The sequence below is a fragment of the Physcomitrium patens genome, chromosome 26 (genome assembly GCF_059467195.1).
Source record: "Physcomitrium patens ecotype Gransden chromosome 26, ASM5946719v1, whole genome shotgun sequence".
Taxonomy (NCBI): Eukaryota; Viridiplantae; Streptophyta; class Bryopsida; order Funariales; family Funariaceae; genus Physcomitrium; species Physcomitrium patens.
In genome coordinates, this window is record NC_143435.1 from 1,472,947 (window position 1) to 1,492,213 (window position 19,267).

Genomic DNA, 19,267 nt, shown 5'->3' on the forward strand with positions numbered 1-19,267 from the left:
ATTACTTATTCACTCATTTAAAGCCGATCAAAAGTAAGTTAGCGTTAACACCCGTTAGGTCTCCAAGTAATGCCTCCACGGTGGATCGAACACCGGACCTTCAGTTTACAAGACTGACGCTCTACCACTGAGCTATAAAGGCAGCGGGACCCGTCGGCCGCATTGGAATATTGCACGTGTATTGATCATGTAAAAACTTGTTCCCCAACACCATTCCTCGTCCACCATTCCTTCCTTCCTTCCTAGATCTGGTTCTGAAGCAGCCACAGCAGTTCTCACGCTAGGGATGGATGGATGGAAGGAAATGGATTCCTCCTTATTTCTTGCATGCATCTGGTGTTGGGATTTCATGTCCCAGCGCTGAAGAGTCGGTCAGTCCCACCCAGGGGAGGAAGATGAGGAAATTGAGACTGCGACTTCGCCATGGAGAGAAGGGAGGGAGAGACAGAAGGGAGAGCCACGGCAGAAAGAAAGAAGGAAAGAAAGAAAAAAGAAGAAGAAAAGCTACGGAGGAGGAGGAGGAGGAGGAGGGTCGGATCGGAGTGGCAGGGCAGAGCTAACGGGGGCGGGCCTGAGACCGGGTGGGTTGAAAGATGGATGGATGGATGGATGGCGTTGAGCTCGTCCACTACCGCCACCGCCACCGCCACCGAATTCATCCATCCATCCATAACCACGACGGACGGACGGGAACGGACGGACGAGACAGTTCTCGCAGCGCTGTGGTGGTAGTGCTACTCTGCTGCTGCTCCTGCGGCCGTCGTTGTCGTCGTTTGGACGACATGCACAGTGATCTCATGTTTTCTTCCGTTCAGTTGTTCTTTACTTCCCTGGTGACATGTTTGTTGCGTAATAATGCTGAACAAAATAAAACCCCGAACATAACCAATCCGGACTGATTAGCTTCGTTCTGTCACAATGTTATAATCTAACATAATCGTACGTTATGTTATTGTACGTATTACTGTTACGTATTATAACATACTAAATAGAATATGTTACATGTTCACACCATCAATAACATACAGAATCTTATTAGCTGACATATTGATAACAGACGATCGTATTATGGTGTAATTAACTTCGCCATCGCTGCCAGACACAGACCATGTTCAATATATAGATGATAAACTTAATGTAATGTAATGTAATATATAGATGTATATATGAATGAGTGGAATCTAGATTTACGAATTTTGATAAATGGGATGAATGTCATAAATTTTGATAAGGGTAATTGAAGAATTTGTAAATTCCCTCCTGTAAATATTCTGCACTGTTCTGATTTGAGACTAAAACCAGAAAGTTTTTAATTCTTTCATGCCTGCAATCATTTCAAGCTTGAAATGTTTGTGCATGATCATCCCCTACACTGCAATCAGTAACTCGGATCAAAATCAACAGAGAAATAAACCCTCTATTGTTGCTACTCATAAAATTGGGCTACATTTTTCTTCTCAAGTATTGATAAGACGAAGAATGGAGGAGTAATATAAGTAAGTTAGTTTACGAATGAAGTTTTAAAATAGTAATAATAAGAATACAGGAAGCCTACTCAGCAATACATATACATACGTCAATGAAATACAAATGAGCATGCCATTTTTCCACCCTCCCTCACTCCCCTGCATTCCAACGTGGTGCGGTGATGTGAGGATCATATTTTAGCAACGGGCTGACTGGCACACCTCCTTCCGTATTATTATTATCATACACAACATGGAGAATGAACATACCTATAAAAGATGCATACGCGACAGAACCTTCGTCAAGAGCCCCGGTCGACGAGAAGAGCAGGAGCCCGCGGAGTGCTCGCTGGACTTTTTTCTCTGTCTCTGGCTAAGTTCGGGACAGAACGTTGACATCGTCGTCGTCGTCGCCGTCGTCATCGTCATCGTCGGGGCCAGGGCTGGAGCTCGGGGTTAAGGTTTGGGGCAGACCTATCTGGCGCCCACCCGCCCGTCCGCAGGGAGGGGGAAAGGGGAACGGGGGCGGGGGAGATGCAGTTCGGATTGTGCTCGCACACAGCGAAGAGAGCGAGAGCGATTGGGGAATGTGATGGTGTGTGTGTGTGTGTGAGCGAGTGAGTGAGTGCGTTGGCACCACTGCCGCTTTCCTCTCTCCCCTTTCTTTCTCATCCAGGTTCGTCACTCCACAGTAGCCTCCTCCTCCTCCCTCTCTCCTTCTTCGTCAATCGATCTTCCCTTCATCTCCTCTTTGCCCCATCGCTGCTCCATTTCTCTCCCTCCTCCCTCTACTGGCTCCTTTGCACTCCTGCCTATTTTGCTTGCCTGCTCTCTGTTCTGTCGTCGCCAACCTCTGTTCACTCTTCGTCTCGTTGTATACTACTGGTGGTGGAGTCGTCTCTTGTTCTTATGTTGTTCATCTCGTCGGATGTAGTTTGCCACGCATTCTTAGGTTAGAAGTTGGAAGAAGGAAAATAATTCATAATCGATTTATTGATTCTGAGGAAATAGCTTCTGTTTTCGGTTTGTTGTTTTTCCTAGGGTTTTCTTGTCCACTTCGATTGTAAAGCGGGCGTCGCGTTGGCCATGAGAAGCCCCCGCTCATCATTTTGGATATTCCACGTGCTCAGATAGACCACTTGAACCGCAGTACTAGGTGGCCATGGCCAATGCGGAGGTCTTCGATTCTTACTTCCGCCGAGCAGATCTCGACAAGGATGGTCGCATCAGCGGCCAAGAGGCTGTCGGCTTCTTTCAAGGCGCGGGCCTGCCTCAGATGACACTCGCCAAGGTTCTTTTTTAAAAAACTGTTGTTTTGTGACAAACCTCTGTAATCGCTGTGAATTTGATGGTATTCTTAGGGATCTTCGTGTGATCCATGCACGATTGCAATCTCCATGATGAAAACAGTTGGTTTTCTTGTCGGATTGAAATAAGAAAATGAGATTGTGGATTGCTGCAGATCTGGCAATTCGCCGATCAGGGGCGAACCGGTTACTTGTCGCGAGTGGAATTTTATAATGCTTTGAAGCTAGTGACAGTAGCGCAAACAGGTAGAGAGATCACACCCGAGCTCGTACGCGCTGCGTTGACAGGTCCTGCTGCTGCACAAATACCACCTCCGAGAATCAACACGCCTGCAGGTCAACATGGCGGACCTGGTGGATCGCCTGCACCAGCACTGAGTTCGCAAGGAGCTCCTTCGGTGAGAGCTCCGGGGCCTGCAGCGGCGTACAATGGATTTGATGTGCAATCCCGTAGCTTGCAGGGTAGCAACGGTGGTTTGAGGCCTGTGAGTATGCAGGGTAATGGTTTGTCAAGCTCACAGGGGGTGTATGGTGCCCCTGTGGTCCAGAAGTTTTCTCCGCATACCAACAGCGCGCCTAGTGCACCATTGCCCCAAGGGGGATTTGGAGCACCGGCCAGGCAACTGGCTCCTCAGACAAACAGCCTCTCTACGGGCGGCACTGGAGTGCCACAGCTGATGAATCAGACGAGTAGCCTGCCGCGGTATCCTCCATCTGCGGCACAGGTTCAGGTACCGCCCGCGGGACTTGCACAGCAGGGTTGGGCAAGGCCTCCTGCTTCGGGTGGAGCGCCAGTGAGACCGTCGCTTGGGAGCTTGTTCACCACAAACTCTGCTTGGCCATCTAAGGATGCCAACCCAGAAGGTGCAAACCAAGGGCCTGGTTCCACGAGCGTGTCTGCTGGTCCAACTGTGTTAACAACGCCGAGCGCGGGTCAGTCCAGGCCCTTGACCCCGGGTTCTGCAGCATTAACTCCTGCTGGTTCAAATGCGGGCTCTGGAACGACATCGAAAAGTCAGACACTGGATGCGACCTCCACAAATGGCGGCGGGTTCAATTCTGGGATCGATCTGTTCAGCAGCGGGTTCAAGGCCACTTCTGCGGTTGGCACGCCCGGCACTTCAGTAGGTTCTAGTCCTGCCTCAAACATGTTCCCAGGCGGTCAAGCAACAAAGCCTGCTTCCGTGACGCCTCCTGCTCAACAAAATAAATCGGCTTCTGCGACACCTCCTGCTCAAAACAAGCCGGCTCCCCTTGACGAATCGATGTTTAGTGCTCCTGCGGTTCCGTCCATGCAGGGCCCTCCTCAAAATGGATTGATGGGCATGGGAGCAGGAGCTGGGTCGAGGCCACATGGGGTACTTACGGTGGGGGATTCGTGGCCCCAAATGTCGGCGAGTGACGTGCAAAGATATACCAGAGTGTTTACGAAGGTGGACACGGACAAAGATGGAAAAATCACAGGCAATCAAGCTCGGGAACTGTTTCTGAGTTGGAATCTGCCTAGAGGTACTGTTTAAGGAGTTTCAAGGTGCAAATTGGGTTGGAGACGTGTTTTTGAAGTGGATGACCGCTGTAGTGGACAGCAGATATGGGTTTCTGACGGAATGTGGACCTTTTGATTGATTCAGGGGTTTTGAAGCAAGTTTGGGATCTTTCTGACCAGGACAACGACAGCATGCTGTCTTTACGCGAATTTTGCACCGCACTGTACTTCATGGAGCGGTTCAGGGAAGGGCGGGTGCTCCCATCCACACTGCCTTCAGGCATTCACCCAGACAATTTGCATGTTCCTGTTGCATCAATTCCCCAAGGGCCTGCTGTACCTCGGGGTCCTGGTGTTTCTGAGGGGTCCCTTGTTCAGCAAGGGTCTGGTGCTCAAAGTGCTCCTATTTGGCGTCACATACCAGGTTTTGGATATTACTGCAATCTTTTGGAGTCTGTGTTTACTAGTGGTGCTGGGGCTGGAATGTGGTGGTCGGTTTATTAAATCTTGGGCAATTTAAGACATTCTGATGGGCATTGAAGTTTATTTATTTGTTTATTTATTTATCCTTCCCCAGTAGCACTGTATTGCAGGAGGTCGGAATTTGGTTGTTGGTGTGTACCCAGGAATGTTATTGTCTGATATTTTGATTTGCAACGCCGAGCAGGTGCTCCACAGCAAGCTAGCGTTGCTACGGGGGCGGATCCTGCAGGTGCTCCAATGCCACCGGTCAAAGCTTCCCCAACACTTCAGATGCCAGAACGAGCTGTACCTGCTCCAGGAGAAGTTGCTCCAGCGGCAGTTCAGGAGCCTTATAAATCCAAAGTTCCAGCCTTGGAGGAAAGTTTAGTTGGTCAACTGAGCCGTGACGAGCAAGAAATGTTGAAGACAAAGCACAAAGCTGCTGAAGAGGCAGACAAGAAGGTACTGCGAGGAAGTCCACTTGGTCAGGAGGGTGTTGAAGGAATTCTTTTGCGGTTATTAGAACAATGAGTTCACTGAACTGTATCGTCATCGTAGGAGTCGATTTTTGTTTTTTGGCGAGAACTAAACACGTTTGCAGTTTCGTAGTTTAGACTCCTTCGAAATCCTCTTTTTCATGTTGATACATATTGATAGTCGGGCATATATTACTGAGTGAGGCCTTGCACTTGCATTCTACCCCCGGTAGTCCCACGATCAGTCTATTTGAAGTACCTTCGAATAATTTGAAATTAACAGCGGAGGATAGCACTCAGAAATCCTTTCTCATGGTCTGTATTGCTTTATGCTTTGGGGTCAGGTGTTTGAGCTGGACAAAGAAATTCAGGACTACAAGGAGAAGACCGAGTTATACCGAACAAAATTGCAAGAAATTGTAAGCGACTGGACAGGAAATCTCTGTTTCTTTTCTTTCTAAATGGCTTGCGAACTACCAATTAAAGGATGTATTGTAAACCAGTGTTAGTATTCTAACAAGTTTCTGACCCGATTTGGCGTTTTGTCCATGCTATGGATTCGAGATTCAACAGGAGACTGCATCTGTAGGAACATTAGGACGTGAGAACTTGGAGTGATGTGTGCACTACTTCACTTGAGGCTGTGTCTCGAGGGCTAATTCGTTGGAATGGATTCCTTTTGGCAGATATTGTTCAAAAGTCGGTGTGACAATCAGCTTAATGAGGTGAAGGAGAGCGTGGCTACAGAGAAGCGTGAGGTTTGTACCCTCGTTTCTTCATCCTTGTTGATGATGTGATGGCTTTTTATGTGCATAGTTTCGAATGTATTATATAGGACAGTAGTTACTTGACTTCGTGTAAAGCTGGGATCAAATACTATCAGTTAAGTGGATTTCATTACCTTTTGACTATGTGCTGTCATTCAGATCGATACTCTGAGCAAGAAGTACGACCAGAAATTCAAGCAAGCAGGTGAAATCAGCTCAAGACTGCAAGCTGAAGAAGCAGCTTTCCGAGATATTCAGGTCTTTCATTTCTCGCTATAATACCCTTATTTCTTATGCTGAAATAATTTTATCTAGCATGCATGCGAAATTTAAATTAGTCTCTATGGGTTTTATGTGAAACAACCAACTTCTCGCACTACAGCTGTGGATTGCTTTTTTCGCTGATCTTCTTATCTCTTCCTTCCTCTCCCTTTCCATTACTAATTCTTGAAGCTGGAGTATATCGAAGTCATGAATTTAAATTGGTTAATTGTGCGTGTTGCCTACAATGAGATGGATATAGGCAGGTATTTATCTCTCCAATGTTTGTGTTACAGGAAAAGAAAATGGAGTTGTACACTGCTATTGCAAAGCTCGATAAGGGTGGTGATGACAATGAAACTCTTGAGGTCCGTATCTACTTATTTGGCTTATGCTGCGTTCGTTTGCGAAATCGGCTGTAGTGCCAACTAATTTGAATCTTATCTTATTTTAAATACTTACCTGTGTATATGCTTAAGCATTCGCACAAGTACTCATTTAGAAGAAAACATGTTAGTATTTGGAATAGTTTATGAATATGTAAGTCTAAATTTGAAGTTAACTCATACATGAGATATCTTCTTCTTTTTTTTCTTTTTTTTCTTATTTTTGTTTTCCAGAATCGTGCGAATCTCATTTCAGCACATCTAGACGATTTAAAGAAGACTCTCTATGAGAGAGGCAAGGCGCTTGGGGTAAAGCCAAAGTCTGCAATCCCTATAGAGGTGTCCACTGGTACGTATTTTTGTTCAACATGTTACTTAAACTCTGGTAGGCTGTCGTATTGTGCTGATGATTCTTGGTTCTTGTGCTGATCTGAACAGTTTTGGGCATCACCGCCTTAATTTGATGCATGTTGTCATTTCTTGCTTCTGTAACAAATATACTACTGCTAATTATTCGGCTGTTAAATCTTTCTTAGTCCTGCTATGTAGTATCATCTATGTAGCTTGCAATTGTACCCCCTCTTGAATGTTCAGAATATTCCTCACTAGTTATTTGATGATTCATGTATTATGATCTTCTGGTTCATGGGAAAGGAATGTTTGTCTCCAGTGACTATTGAATAATCAGTATCTGGTTGTCTTAGATAAATTTATCGATGCGATGAACGAGTTGGTTTTGTGGTCTTTGGCAATCAGGTTTTGAAGGAGTACCGGACAATGCAATGGAATGGGTTGAAGATTGGTTCAACTTTACTGATGAAGGTATGTGCTCCTGTGGTTTTTTCCTGGTCATAAGGTTTGGTTTAGTTTTCTTGTTGTAAGGACTAAAGCTTTTTAATCGATGATGTGACTGCTGCTAATGTTCATTCTGTAGGTGCTATGGTTTGACCAAGCTTTCCTTATTATGTGTTGGTTGCTGATTTTTTAAAGTATTACGAAAAGTGTACTTTGATTCAAATATTTTTGATGTTTGTCCAATAATTTTGTGTTAGCGTCTGTAAAGATCCCGTTTTGATTATACGATGCTAAGCGAATCTTATTTTGGTGATGGTAGGATTTACGAATGTGCGTGACATCATGGATGATATGGTTGAAGTTCCATCCACTACCAAATCTGCATATTCAGCTCCGTGGGGTAACGGTGAAAGCTTGTTCGATGATGGCTTTGACTTCTCATCGGAACCAACCATATCTGATTTCAAGACAGGGCAAGATGAGGAACCGTTCTCTACATCGAACAAAGTTCATGCAGACTTCCGATCTGCAGAAAGTACTGTTTTCAAAAGTGATTTCGACTATGATCCTGAGCATGATGTATCTACTTCTGACATTCATCATAAAGACAATGCGTTTGGCGCAAGGCTTCCTAGTGCAAGGTAAGCTCAATTAAAACGCTTTGAAATCATAAGCTAATACGTTCTGAAGATGCTGTCAAGGATGTTCATTGGCACTGTTTCTAAGCAAAAGAATAATGCAGGTTTGACGAAGGCGAAGCTGGTGGCAGCACATTTGGTGGTGAAGCTACCTTTGATACTGTGTCTGAAAGGTTTGATTATCTTTTTACCTTTCCCCACCACTTTTCTTGTATTTATGATGTATATTGAGTGAGAGTGGAAACCTTTGAAGCTTCGTTTACAATGATCATAGACTCGAATCGTTTTGGTAATTAAATTGTAATAATTCTATGTTTTCTGGTGTTCAAAAGTAAAATCTTTAATCCTTTGTGCTGTTTCAGTGGATTTGGCCAAGGACGGAATTCCTTTAATTCTAGAGATCCTTTCGGCGACAGCAGTGGAGCATGGGCTATTAACGACGACGATTCAAATGCAGATTTTCGCGCTTCTTGGGTACAAGCGCGCAGTAGTGCTCCTAGTACTCAGGTAGTGCCTCTGTGCTTGTGTGATACACTGGTATTCCTCCGCTTCTTGCTGGTGTGTATGGCGATACTTTCATTCAAGTATGCGACATCTTTAAGAAATTCTCTGATTCAATTATTCCAATTGGTCATCTTTTCAGATTGTATGGTTATTTATTTATTTGTTTATTTATAATTCCAAGTACAGACGCAATCGATGCACAATTTCACGGATTGATAATGGAGAAAATTGTTTGTATTATTGCACAAGAATTTCAAATTGCTTTCAACTACATAGCAGAGTTTTAATGCAACTTTTTTGCCTTGTGCCTTCGTATCTGATCATAAAACAATGACCCTTGCTCGCAGACCTCAATGGACTTATCTAGCTCACGAGGGCAAACGCGTTTTGGAAGGGAACGAGGCTCTATTGCTGACTCGCTTGATCTTGATCCCCTAAGAATTTCAAGCCCTAGAGGCAACTTGTTTGACGGATCGATACGCATTCCTAGTCCTGGCGGTTTTGACAGCTCTAGAAGAGAATCGGTTTCGAGCCCAGGCGCAAGGGGCTTCGGTGGACTGTCTAGCCCTGGTTGGAGTTTTGACCGCAATGGAAATGGTCACGATGATTACAAGAGCGCGTTTGGAGCATTTGATTCCCCCAAGTCTAATGCGTTCGGGTCCCCCAGGAATGCATTTGATTCTCCCAAAAACACCTTTGGCTCTCCCAAGAATTCTTCTTCGTTTTTTGGCAACTCAAGCTTTGATGCTACACCATCTTTCTTTGGTGGAAGTCCAGGGGGCTCAAAGCGTGACAATCCTTACTCTGGCAGCACTTTCTCGCGATTTGATTCATTTACAGGTCCAGGCAGCCCTGCAGCTCCTGCCAGAGGATCAGGTTTGATTTGCTCCTTGAATGGTTCCGATTAACTGAATATGCTCAATTTGAATATGTTGCAAGAGGCAGCTGCAAGCTTTACGGTTGTTAAAATGGAATGCACCATCTATGCCAATTCAGGATGTTCACTCCAGTTCTCTTGTTTTGGTCTAGGAGGAAGTGATGACCATCACATGATGGGATATGACGGAGAGAAATCAATTCAAAGATTTGACTCCAACAGCATGAAGCCTGACCGCAGTCGTGGTTTTGGTTCTGATGATGAATCCGACCCCTTCGGAGCATTTGGCGACTCTGGACCCTTCAGTGCAGGAACAGCGAAGCAGACCAACGTCTGGAGCGCTTTTTAGCAGTCTTTTCGTATCTAATCTTGTGTTATAATTTCGAATTGTCTTGCGAATCCAAGACGTTTATGGGCTCAAGTACTTGGATCGTAGAGGGCAGAGGGAGTCATCTGTGGAGCACATTTCTTTCAGAACTCTTTAGCAAGCAATCAATAATTCAGTTAGCTTTTATCATGAGTGTTTTTGGGATCATTTCCACTACCTCCAGATTATATTCTGAAGACTAGCAGTAGACTACGTAACTAAGCAGCCTGACATCCTCTGAGAGTCAGCACACAACTCTGATTTGTATTTGCAATTGCAGTAATAACGGTGGATTTTTTTGACAATATCATGACTTGCCATTCCACCTGGCTCGGAATTCCTAATGAAACAACTGGTTGGTTGCTATCTTTTCCATTGCTTCATCTCGTTCACTTGGGCTATTCCACAGTTGTAGATTTTTGTCAAGGGGCTTGAGCTAAGAAAGAGGGAGTCTCGCCATCGCAGATGAAGCCATCACAGGAAGATGCGGTGCGCATCTCATTGCGCATTCGCAGAATGTCATAGGAGAATGTGGACTCGCGTGTTCCCATGAACCCCACCCCCAGGACGCAAATGGTCTTGTCCACCATGGCCATCACGGCCAGCTCTGACTCCAAACCATTTCGCCACAAAAGAGAGTCCCATTTGGCTTCCGCTTCGTGGACCTTTGTCCGCCTCACCACTGTCACTCCCGCCAGTTCCTGCTTCAATATGTCGACTTCACTAGCTGGTGCATCCGTGCTCAGGTATACCACGTCCGCTCTCGCTTCCCACACTTTCCTCCGAATGCAACGGGCCGCTTGGGGGATTGGGTAGAAGCAGCTCGGGGACTTCTGCTTGTTGCAGAATACCAGGAATCCGTGCCGCCGAAAATGAAGCGACAGGAAATTTGGTCCCAAGTACGTCTGGACGAATCTCTCCGCTGTGACCACGATGTTCCGGTTGGGCAGCACTGGGCTCACAGTGCAATCGTGCGCTACTGCGAAACCGTGAGAGTCCTCAACGGCTGCGTAAAATAGGTCACCTACGGCAAGAACTTTCGCATTGCAAGCAAACCTTGAGAGGATGTCATCTTTGTGAGCTGCGGGTGGATTTGAAGAGGATGACCATGCATCTTGTCGCTCCCCAAATGTATACCCCAGCGCTTCCCACGCACGCGGATGATCTTTGTCGAAGTGACAGGAGTGCATGTAGCAGATGAGCCTGTCAACATGTAGTGTCTCGTTCCGCAATTCGGCGAACTCTTCGAAGGTGATGACGCTGCTGTTGCCGAGACATTTCTTTAGGTGGGCCATATCGAGCAGATGCTCATATTTGTAGTCCAATTTCCCATGCGGCAACACGAGCGTCCGGTTTAAGAGTGCGGCGAACCACATATGCTTCCGGAAGCAGATGAGGTGGTTCGTGACTTGCCCAGTCTGACATATCATCAGTAAATATCGGTCTGCCTTTGGTCGCCACTGAATTCCCTCTCCGCTTAGCTCTGCACCTCTCCTCTTTCTTGCGCACGCAGCCAGAATCGCCTTTTCTGACGCATTTCCATGGCTCTGCATTAAGAGACTTTGTAATTCTTTATTGACTGTCAGTTGCTGTTTTGCGAACTTCGTATTGGTAATGGATGACAAGGGGTTGTTAAGCTCTGCAAGAAGCTCGACTTCCTGGCGATTTAACACAGCCATCGCCTTCGAAGAAGTCGCGACCCTTGAGCTTTCTTTGTCCCAACGCGATTGCCATGTCCAGTGCGTGATGGAGCTCGAGATTAGAAAGACTAACGCAAGAGCTAAACTTGGTAGGAGCACAATCCAGTCTCTTCTTTCCATTTCCTTCAATTTTTCCGGCGACCTCCACCCAGCTTCAACTGCGACAGGATTACTCAATTGCACCTCATTTTACCCGAAGTGTTTTAACCCTAACCATGCACACGAAATCAAACACATGATAGTGCTGAGCTGCAGCACGCAACTTATAAATGCAATTGGGCATGCAAGGTTAGCATAGACCATAGGCTGTGCTAATCTTTATAATGCATCTCCAAATGTGACTCGTTACCATTGTATTGACTAATTGGCTACCGTTGAACACATTTCTTGACAATGTTTAACGATTCATGTAACTTAACGGTGAAGTTCGCACTGATATAGATGAAGATCAATGTAAGATACGTGTCAATCAGATCATTCGGAAACCAGTTAGCTTAATAAGCTTAAATGATCTGCAAACCATGGCTAGGGAAAAACAATACTCTTGGATGGGAAAGTGTCAATATCGCATAATGCATTGCTTCGTTTACAATTATGTCGTCAAAGAAAACGTGATGGTCGGTTGCATTAAAACAGGTAACACTGTACATACAATGCGAAATTCAACGAAGTGGCTCCCTACACTTCTGCTGCAGAACATGTAGTTAGAGGATAACTCGCCACCACCCTAGCCGCCAAAACTTCTTCGTCCCACCAGAGAAATCAATGTGCGACAAATAGAAGAGTGACGGTGACGAAGAATCAGTGGTAGAACTCCTTCATCAACGATTGAAAGATATTGAGCGTGCGAATGGCCTGATCCGTGTGCTGCCCCATCTCGTTCGCAACGCCTCCCAGCCCCGACACATCCAACACATAGTCCTGGGCGGCGTTTTGCGCGGGGCTAATAACGAAGTTGCTCACCGCGTCCTTGAGGAAATGCTCGCCCACTTGCTTCAGCCCAATCAGGATCGCTAAGATGGCTGTCCAGTCCACGCCCGGGGCGATGTCGATTACGAGCTCACTACCTGCCCCAAAGGCCGCGTTCATGATCAACGTCTTCATGGATTTCTCCACCATAGCGATCCGCTCCTCCTTCTCATTCACGATCTGCATCGTCCTCCCCGCCAAGTCCACCAGAATGGTATACACATCATCCTCTGTCTCCCCCCTGCACACCACTAAATTGTGCCGAATCGACATGGACTTTACCCTAGACTGCTTGGCAATGTTGAAGAAGGTTTTCCCCCCACCGTGATCCATCACGTACTGCCGTCCATGGACAGAGAAAGTCTTCGGCTTCACTTTGAAACTGGGCATGCCATGGTAGCCCGTCACATGGCAGATGGACTCCCACTCGCCGAGGATGTGGGTACGGTTCCAAAAATCGTTCTGGTGAGAAAGTCCCAGTGGATCCATCATCTCATAAGGGTTTTTACCGTAATGGTGCGAGACGCACACGAGCTGCCCATTCTGCGCATTGAAGATGCGATTGTCGTCGGCTGACAAATGGGCTTTCTTGAAGATGAAGCGTCCTGGGGCTTGCAAGAATTTCCCCCCTAGGGTTAGTCCGCTGCTGGGCTCCTGTGGCACGAGTGGCGCCAGAGGCGGTCCCACTGCAATCTCCACAAGGAAATTAGGATCGTTTATGCGATCCAAGTCAGTGCGCTTCGCCATCACTTCAAATCTCTGCAGGAAAGCTTACAATGCTGAGAGGGCTTGTCTCGTTCATGTAGTTAGTCATAAACCCCGAGTTAGTCCTGCATGTTCATCAGCGTCTACATGACTGCCCTTACTACGCAGTTCATTTTCGAGTGATACATGCATGCTACTCCTGCCAACAGTGCGAAGCCCTTCAAATTCCCAATTCAATACCACGCTCGATCGACACCATGAAAATTTCTACCCACACTACCATCGAGTATCAACAAAGCTAGATGAGCTATGAAAAACACAACAGAGAGCGGCAGAATTCGTACAACAGTGTGAAGGGCCAACAAGCACGTCAACTTGCGATGCCGATTGGTAACCCGTCCAACTCCACCACACTGGACACAAATGCACCTTTCCAGTCCATCACAACCTCGAACGGGAATAAATCGGGTGGGGAGAGGAGTGCGGGCATAGGGACATATAGCGCCATAGCCATCGCCAAAGGTCGGTGGGAGGAAAGCTCAAAAAGAATCCAGGTTGGCAAACGACAGTCCAGCAGTAGTCTTAAAACAGAATCACTTTTCCAAATGCACATTAGCCGTGTTTATTTTGGAAATAAACTGAGACACCACCAGTCTACACATTTCTGGTCAGAAAGCCTCGCAGGGGCCAATTACATGGAGACATCATCACCTCTGTGCATCCAATTTTGAATCAAGTTTAACTCGGGTTCAAGTTCTTAGATTATATAGGTGAAATTGCTCCGGTAGTATCAGCATGGTATGGGATTAGTTTGTTGCTGTGATTGTAGTGAAACCTCAAAACAGGAAACAAAGCGTAAACAATCGAATGCCGCCCATGAGGTACCTTCAACTGCAAAGTCTCCATTCACTTTTATGATGTGACGCACGATGTTCGTATCTACTTTAACCACCCACTTGTCCTACCAATGCATGGCAGGATTGTGACAGCAACAGCAAAATATTTCAGCATCCGCAAAGTCACTAGGTACGCATTGGAAAGATGGGAGTTAAAAAAGTGAAATGGTTATAGCGGCAAAAACAGGACTCAGAAGAAGCCCACTTAACCTGCAGAAAAGCGTCCAACATTGGACTCGTCAATGCAGCATGTAGAAACGACGTTGGCAAGACAAACAGACATTTCCACCAGCACGAAGAAAACGATTTGAACAATGAGGTCTTAAAATTTCTGAAAAAGATAATGATTTAAATGTGTGATTTAAACTGATTGCATGTAGCGGTGCCACCAACATCATGATCGAACACACTTCACTCTTGTTTACATCTATTTGGCACCACCTCCACTCCTGATTCTATATGGAAGACCTTGCGTAGCATCTTCACGAGGTTTTGCAGGATCAATGAGAACACCGAATAACTATTCTCCACCTCATTTTGTCAGCATTCTTACAACTACGTAAGTCTACAAGAAACTGTATATTAGCTAGTAAGAGCTGCGCTGCTTTGCAGCAGAACGACGGCGAAGCTGTGCTATTGCTTTGACCCCAAGAAAAGTTTCACATATCTGCGAAAAAATATGCACCTCAAATCATAACTAATCAGCCACATGTGGCACTGTATGCAGTGATTGATTCTAAAGCAATGTAAGCACACCCCAGACTCCGCATAAACACCTCGAGAGGGTGACAATAAATATTTTTACTGTGCCTACATTAAGTGTCATCTTGATCACGTCATCACCACATCGAAAGACCAGATCGAAGCGGCTTTTTCAACATACTGATCATCATACAAGGTATTAGTATGTCAAACAAACAAGACCCGACTTACAATCTCGTCGGTAGAACAAACACATCTTTGTCATCACTTGGAAGTGAATGCCCCTGCTGTGAGGGAAGAAAAATCGTAGTCAGCTCCGCTAGGTTTTGATGAATCCGACCCATTGGAGATGTTGCTGCCTCTTGAGTTCAACGAATTCAGTGGACCAAGAGAACTACCTGATGTGCCATTTCCGAAGTCCATTGGCGCCATACCTGGAATATAGCCTGCCATTGAAAGCCTCTGCATAGAGCCAGCTCCAAACATTCTGCAAACATACCAACACGATAAAATTAGTACCCAGACTAACAGACGCAGTCTACAACAATTAGATAGAACGCAAAAATGAGGTGAAACAAGTCCATGCCACACTTACCCTGCACCTCCTGCAGATGCCGATCCCATGCCCACTGACCCTGGTTGGGCTGGTCGAACTCCATTTATGATTGGCTGCACAAACTCGGAACAAGATGACCAAAATAAGAACCCTGATGGTCAAAAAGACTTAATCTGAACATTCGTTCACAAAAACGCATTCATAAACAAGTTTTTATTGTCATGTAGTGATAACAAAAGATTGTAAGCGTAGTTAACGAGTATAGCAGCAAAACTCGTCTCATCAAAAAAGAGTGCCAAGCCCAAAGAAGAAGTGTTATGGTTTCGCGTACCTTCGAAAAGGACGATCCTCCATTCTGAGCTGCTGGCTTGGACATCAATCCACCAAGCCCTTGGAGATCGGCGGCAGGCCACTGTTGGCCAAAACCACTCCCTTGCGCACTTCCCACACCAGACTTTTCGGTAACAGTAGACTGATTTTGTCCTTGCATAAACGCTGCAGGCTGCATGTTCTTAGCAGCTGCAGCGGCCATTATCATTTGCTGTTGTTGATGAAGCAGCACTGCCATTTGTTGTTGTTGAGCTGTGAAAGGCGATGCAATCGAGGTCTGCAGTTATGAGCATAATCAGAGCATGAGTGCATCATGATGCAATCCAGGGTCGTTACTCATTCCAAAGAGACTCCACATACAGCTCAGATAATGGAACAGAAGCATCAGTTCCCATTCTGTGTTAAATTACTGAAGAGCATTTCGAAGAGTACAAAAGGAAAAATTACTGCACTGCGGACAACAATATAATGGGGAAAATACTAGTAGAAAGAAAGAAAAAAATAAGAGAGGAGAAAAGGTACAATCTAAACCATTCAACGTTCTAAAATGAAAACGGAATTTGAAATCACTCGTCTTGTAACACAAAATGGCAGGAATACTACAAGATAGGGGCGAAGTGGTACATTTTCAAAAAGACTGAGTATGCTGTTTACGTCCTTGGGGGGCTGGGAAGACTTGGGCTGACTAGCAGGTTGAGCAGCTGACTCAGGCTGTGCTGAAACAGCAGGAGAAGCTGCGAACAAATCTTCCAGACCAGCAGTTATGCTGTTCTTACTAGGTTTCGAAGTAGAAACCAAGCCAGTATCACCAGCTGCAGTTGTGGTTGAGGTAGCAGAAGTGGTTGGAGCTTCAGCAGTAGCTGCTGGCAAAGGTTCTGCAGCTGCAAAGAACCAAGTGCTCAACATCGATGAAGAGGAACGAGGAAAGGTAATGTTGTAGAAATATGAACAGCGTAAGGCATCCGTAACTCACATTGGAAAGCAGCCCAACCATTGTCATCTGCTGCACCATTACTTTCTCCGTCAATATTGAGTAGATCGAAGAGATCTGTTGGAGCTTCCACTTTTGTTGCAGGTACAGCGGCAGTGTTTGCATCGCTTTTCTGAGATGGACCGGCTTGTGTTTCTTCTTTATGCATGACGGGATTTATAGAAGACTGAGGTGGACCCCTAAGGGTAGGAGGGCTTGGAGCGGTAGCTTTCGACTTCTCCTGCATCAGTAGCCCAATTTAATATTTAAAATAAATATCTAGCAAAGAAAGTTCCTGGAAAGGTAATTACAGCTCGAGAACTGCAAGATTTGATGGGCTTGAATGAAGATTGGTACCAAATAGGCAAGCTTCAAATACACGTAATCCTGAAAAATGAAAAGGATAAGCTGAGAACAAAATTCCGAGTAAGCTGCAAAACGACTAGATAGTGTACAGAATCCCCATATGGTGGGACTTTTAAATCCCATAAAGGAAGAGCCCAGAAGTCACCTTCAGCTTTCCTGCATTCAGTTCAGCAACAATTGGATTGCGAATAATTGTTGGTCCATCTAAGCGAAATGTAGCAATATTAGCAGTGCTATCGTAAGCACTTTGTCGGACCCCATCGTGCGACAAGCGCTCTGGGGTCTTCTGTTCTGACCCTCTTCGTCCAGTCTCATCTTGCAACGGTCTTCTGCTTGCTGCTTTCGTTTGACTATTGTTACCTCTTCCAACCCATCGCTTTGCTTCATACCTTCACAAAAATGAATTCAGAAAAACCAAGGCATAAGTATTCCGCACAAGAGATACTATAGTATGACGAAAGACATTCCGTTCAGTTTCCGTTAAAAATATTTAACGACCACTCTAGGTTGTAGTCAAAATGTAAAAACCCTCAGCAAAGCCAGTTACTTACTTAGCACGGATGAAAGTCTCAAGTCCACTGCGATCATTCTCACCCGGGCGCTTGAACGATGGTGGTAACTCAGCCTCCCAATACTCATTGGCCTTAACATTGCCCATGCCTGATCAAAAGACAATGCCCACTTAGAACGATTTTCAGTTGGCAAGATTCAAAAGACTGATACAATTTTCCAATCAACTTATTTTTGCCAACCAAAATTATCGAATAATATATTTTTAAATCAAGTAGAAGGGAGGGAGGGCGACGAAGTAGGAATAGATCGCACTAACACTGGCACACCTACTACCGAAGTACAACATTCACATTAATACACATAAGATCCTGGAGTAGCATACCCTGAATGAACGCAACTTGCTCGGGTAGCCATGTGTCTAACGTTACAGATCGAACCTGTCACTCAACGTAACAGGTCAGAAAAACATGCAGCTTGAGGTAGAAGTTCTACGATCAAACAAAGGCATAACAGAAAAAACGGACGCACAGTCTTGCTGAGGTAATTGCGAACGGAAGAAACGAGAAAATCTATAAAAAGATACCTTCGAAATGTGAACGCCGAGGCTACGATGAATTCCAGAACACTGTATGCACACGAAGATACCCAAATTTACACTTGCCCATCTTGGTCCTCTGCCAAAACAAATCGTTCGCGCGGTCAATCAGTCACGAACTCATCAATGGATCACTACGTCACAAAGCACTCAAATTAACATGCAGGAAACACCGCCCCGCAAAGATGCAAAAGCAACCAGAAAAAGCTACTAACTTGCTGTGGCAATCCGCACACTCGCGATTCTCCGGTAGCTTCATCATAGCCTCCAACATCTGTAACAAGCGACAGAAATCAATAAACAGATGACTTGGTCCTCCTCGAGAAATATGGATACGTCAGTAAGAATGGGAACTCTAGCCTCACAGAGCCATATAAGACAGAAATCAATGAAATAGTGCGAGGTCTCCACTACATCCCAGCAACTAGAACAAACCTCTTCCAAGAGAATACTATCTAGGAGATCTAGTGATCCAACCCTAAACGCGACATCAACACCTTCGGAAAGGCTAATTTCAACCCCTCACAGCAAAAATACACAACTGGGAAGTAGGAATAACCCTAATAAGATGCTAGGGGAGCGAGCGTAGTGCTAAAAAAGAAAAATCCAGATCCAGACGAAACCAGCGTATTCACGTAGCGATGCAAGGGGGAGGGGGGGGGGGGGGGGGACGGGTTGAGGAGAGGACAGAACGAGCTGGCTCGCAAGGGGAAAGAGCAGACAGCAGGATACCTTCTTGTGACGCTCATTTTGCTCCTTGGTGACGAGCGATTTGTCATTGTTGGCAAAGGCCATCACCTTGAAACAACGTTATGAATCAGAATGAGAAAATCTCCCGATGCGCTCTGCGTGATTCAATCCGAGAGTGAAACTAACTCTGTAAGTGCAACCAATGGTGCTCCTTGGTGGTTTCGAACCTGATGGCGGGCGTCAGAACGGAACAAGAGGAAACGGAACCAAGAGAGACCAGAATCAGACAAAGCAGGCACTCACTTAGTCGGGACGAAATACAAAAAGGGGGGAAGGAAGGATGGAGGGGAAAGGAGGGAGGGGTTAGAGGAGGAGGAGGTGGAAGGAATGGAATGGCTGGGGGCCGAGCGAGACGGGGCGAGCGGGGGGGAGCAGAGAGGGGGGGGGGGGGGCAATAGTCTTGGCAATAGCTGCGGGCTTCTT

The 19,267-nt window shown here is 45.8% G+C and overlaps 3 protein-coding genes and 1 non-coding gene across 8 annotated transcripts; 1 reads left to right on the forward strand and 3 right to left on the reverse strand.

Moving 5' to 3' along the window:
* Positions 1-70: 70 nt before the first annotated feature.
* Positions 71-142, reverse strand: TRNAT-UGU (transfer RNA threonine (anticodon UGU)). Its single transcript has one exon. It is a non-coding gene; the product is annotated as a tRNA-Thr (tRNA).
* A 1,625-nt stretch (positions 143-1,767) lies between these two features.
* On the forward strand, positions 1,768-10,097 carry LOC112277888 (uncharacterized). Of its 4 annotated transcripts, none has more exons than XM_024510696.2 (16): positions 1,768-2,142; positions 2,508-2,757; positions 2,929-4,282; positions 4,405-4,683; positions 4,927-5,183; positions 5,542-5,616; positions 5,884-5,955; positions 6,124-6,222; positions 6,522-6,593; positions 6,846-6,960; positions 7,368-7,433; positions 7,726-8,047; positions 8,149-8,217; positions 8,407-8,551; positions 8,896-9,424; positions 9,578-10,097. In XM_024510696.2, exons 2-16 carry the CDS (start codon positions 2,629-2,631, stop codon positions 9,772-9,774), a joined length of 3,780 nt encoding a protein of 1,259 aa, XP_024366464.1. In that variant the 5' UTR covers positions 1,768-2,142; positions 2,508-2,628; the 3' UTR covers positions 9,775-10,097. The 4 variants fall into 4 exon arrangements, with proteins under 4 accessions (XP_024366464.1, XP_024366467.1, XP_024366466.1 ...); XM_024510699.3 differs by having other exon boundaries at positions 1,970-2,142; positions 2,617-2,757; XM_024510698.3 differs by having other exon boundaries at positions 2,006-2,142; positions 2,597-2,757.
* Positions 10,098-10,160: 63 nt separating this feature from the next.
* Positions 10,161-19,221, reverse strand: LOC112277889 (uncharacterized). Its single transcript, XM_090247899.1, has 15 exons — positions 18,827-19,221; positions 18,310-18,368; positions 18,083-18,173; positions 17,882-17,936; positions 17,538-17,646; positions 17,132-17,375; positions 16,624-16,861; positions 16,275-16,531; positions 15,652-15,927; positions 15,360-15,433; positions 15,032-15,251; positions 14,002-14,057; positions 13,562-13,747; positions 13,237-13,291; positions 10,161-11,675 (listed from the first exon to the last, which is right to left on the reverse strand). Exons 1-15 carry the CDS (start codon positions 18,887-18,889, stop codon positions 10,215-10,217), a joined length of 3,444 nt encoding a protein of 1,147 aa, XP_090104025.1. The 5' UTR covers positions 18,890-19,221; the 3' UTR covers positions 10,161-10,214.
* Positions 12,085-13,624, reverse strand: LOC112277891 (uncharacterized). 2 transcript variants are annotated; one of them, XM_024510706.3, is made up of 2 exons: positions 13,511-13,624; positions 12,085-13,249 (listed from the first exon to the last, which is right to left on the reverse strand). In XM_024510706.3, exon 2 carries the CDS (start codon positions 13,206-13,208, stop codon positions 12,294-12,296), a length of 915 nt encoding a protein of 304 aa, XP_024366474.1. In that variant the 5' UTR covers positions 13,209-13,249; positions 13,511-13,624; the 3' UTR covers positions 12,085-12,293. The 2 variants fall into 2 exon arrangements, with proteins under 2 accessions (XP_024366474.1, XP_024366472.1); XM_024510704.3 differs by having other exon boundaries at positions 12,085-13,291.
* Positions 19,222-19,267: the final 46 nt, after the last annotated feature.

Excerpts from the sequence above, each read along its gene's own strand:
- LOC112277888 (XM_024510696.2), top strand. The coding sequence starts at position 2,629 with ATGGCCAATGCGGAGGTCTTCGATTCTTACTTCCGCCGAGCAGATCTC. Across the intron at positions 2,758-2,928 it reads CTCAGATGACACTCGCCAAG|ATCTGGCAATTCGCCGATCA; the intron begins GTTCTTTTTTAA and ends GGATTGCTGCAG. Across the intron at positions 5,956-6,123 it reads TGGCTACAGAGAAGCGTGAG|ATCGATACTCTGAGCAAGAA; the intron begins GTTTGTACCCTC and ends GCTGTCATTCAG.
- LOC112277891 (XM_024510706.3), bottom strand. The coding sequence starts at position 13,208 with ATGGCGAAGCGCACTGACTTGGATCGCATAAACGATCCTAATTTCCTT.
- LOC112277889 (XM_090247899.1), bottom strand. The coding sequence starts at position 18,889 with ATGGCCTTTGCCAACAATGACAAATCGCTCGTCACCAAGGAGCAAAAT. Across the intron at positions 18,369-18,826 it reads AAAATGAGCGTCACAAGAAG|ATGTTGGAGGCTATGATGAA; the intron begins GTATCCTGCTGT and ends CGCTTGTTACAG. Across the intron at positions 13,292-13,561 it reads AGTGTGGTGGAGTTGGACGG|GACTAACTCGGGGTTTATGA; the intron begins GTTACCAATCGG and ends ATGAACATGCAG.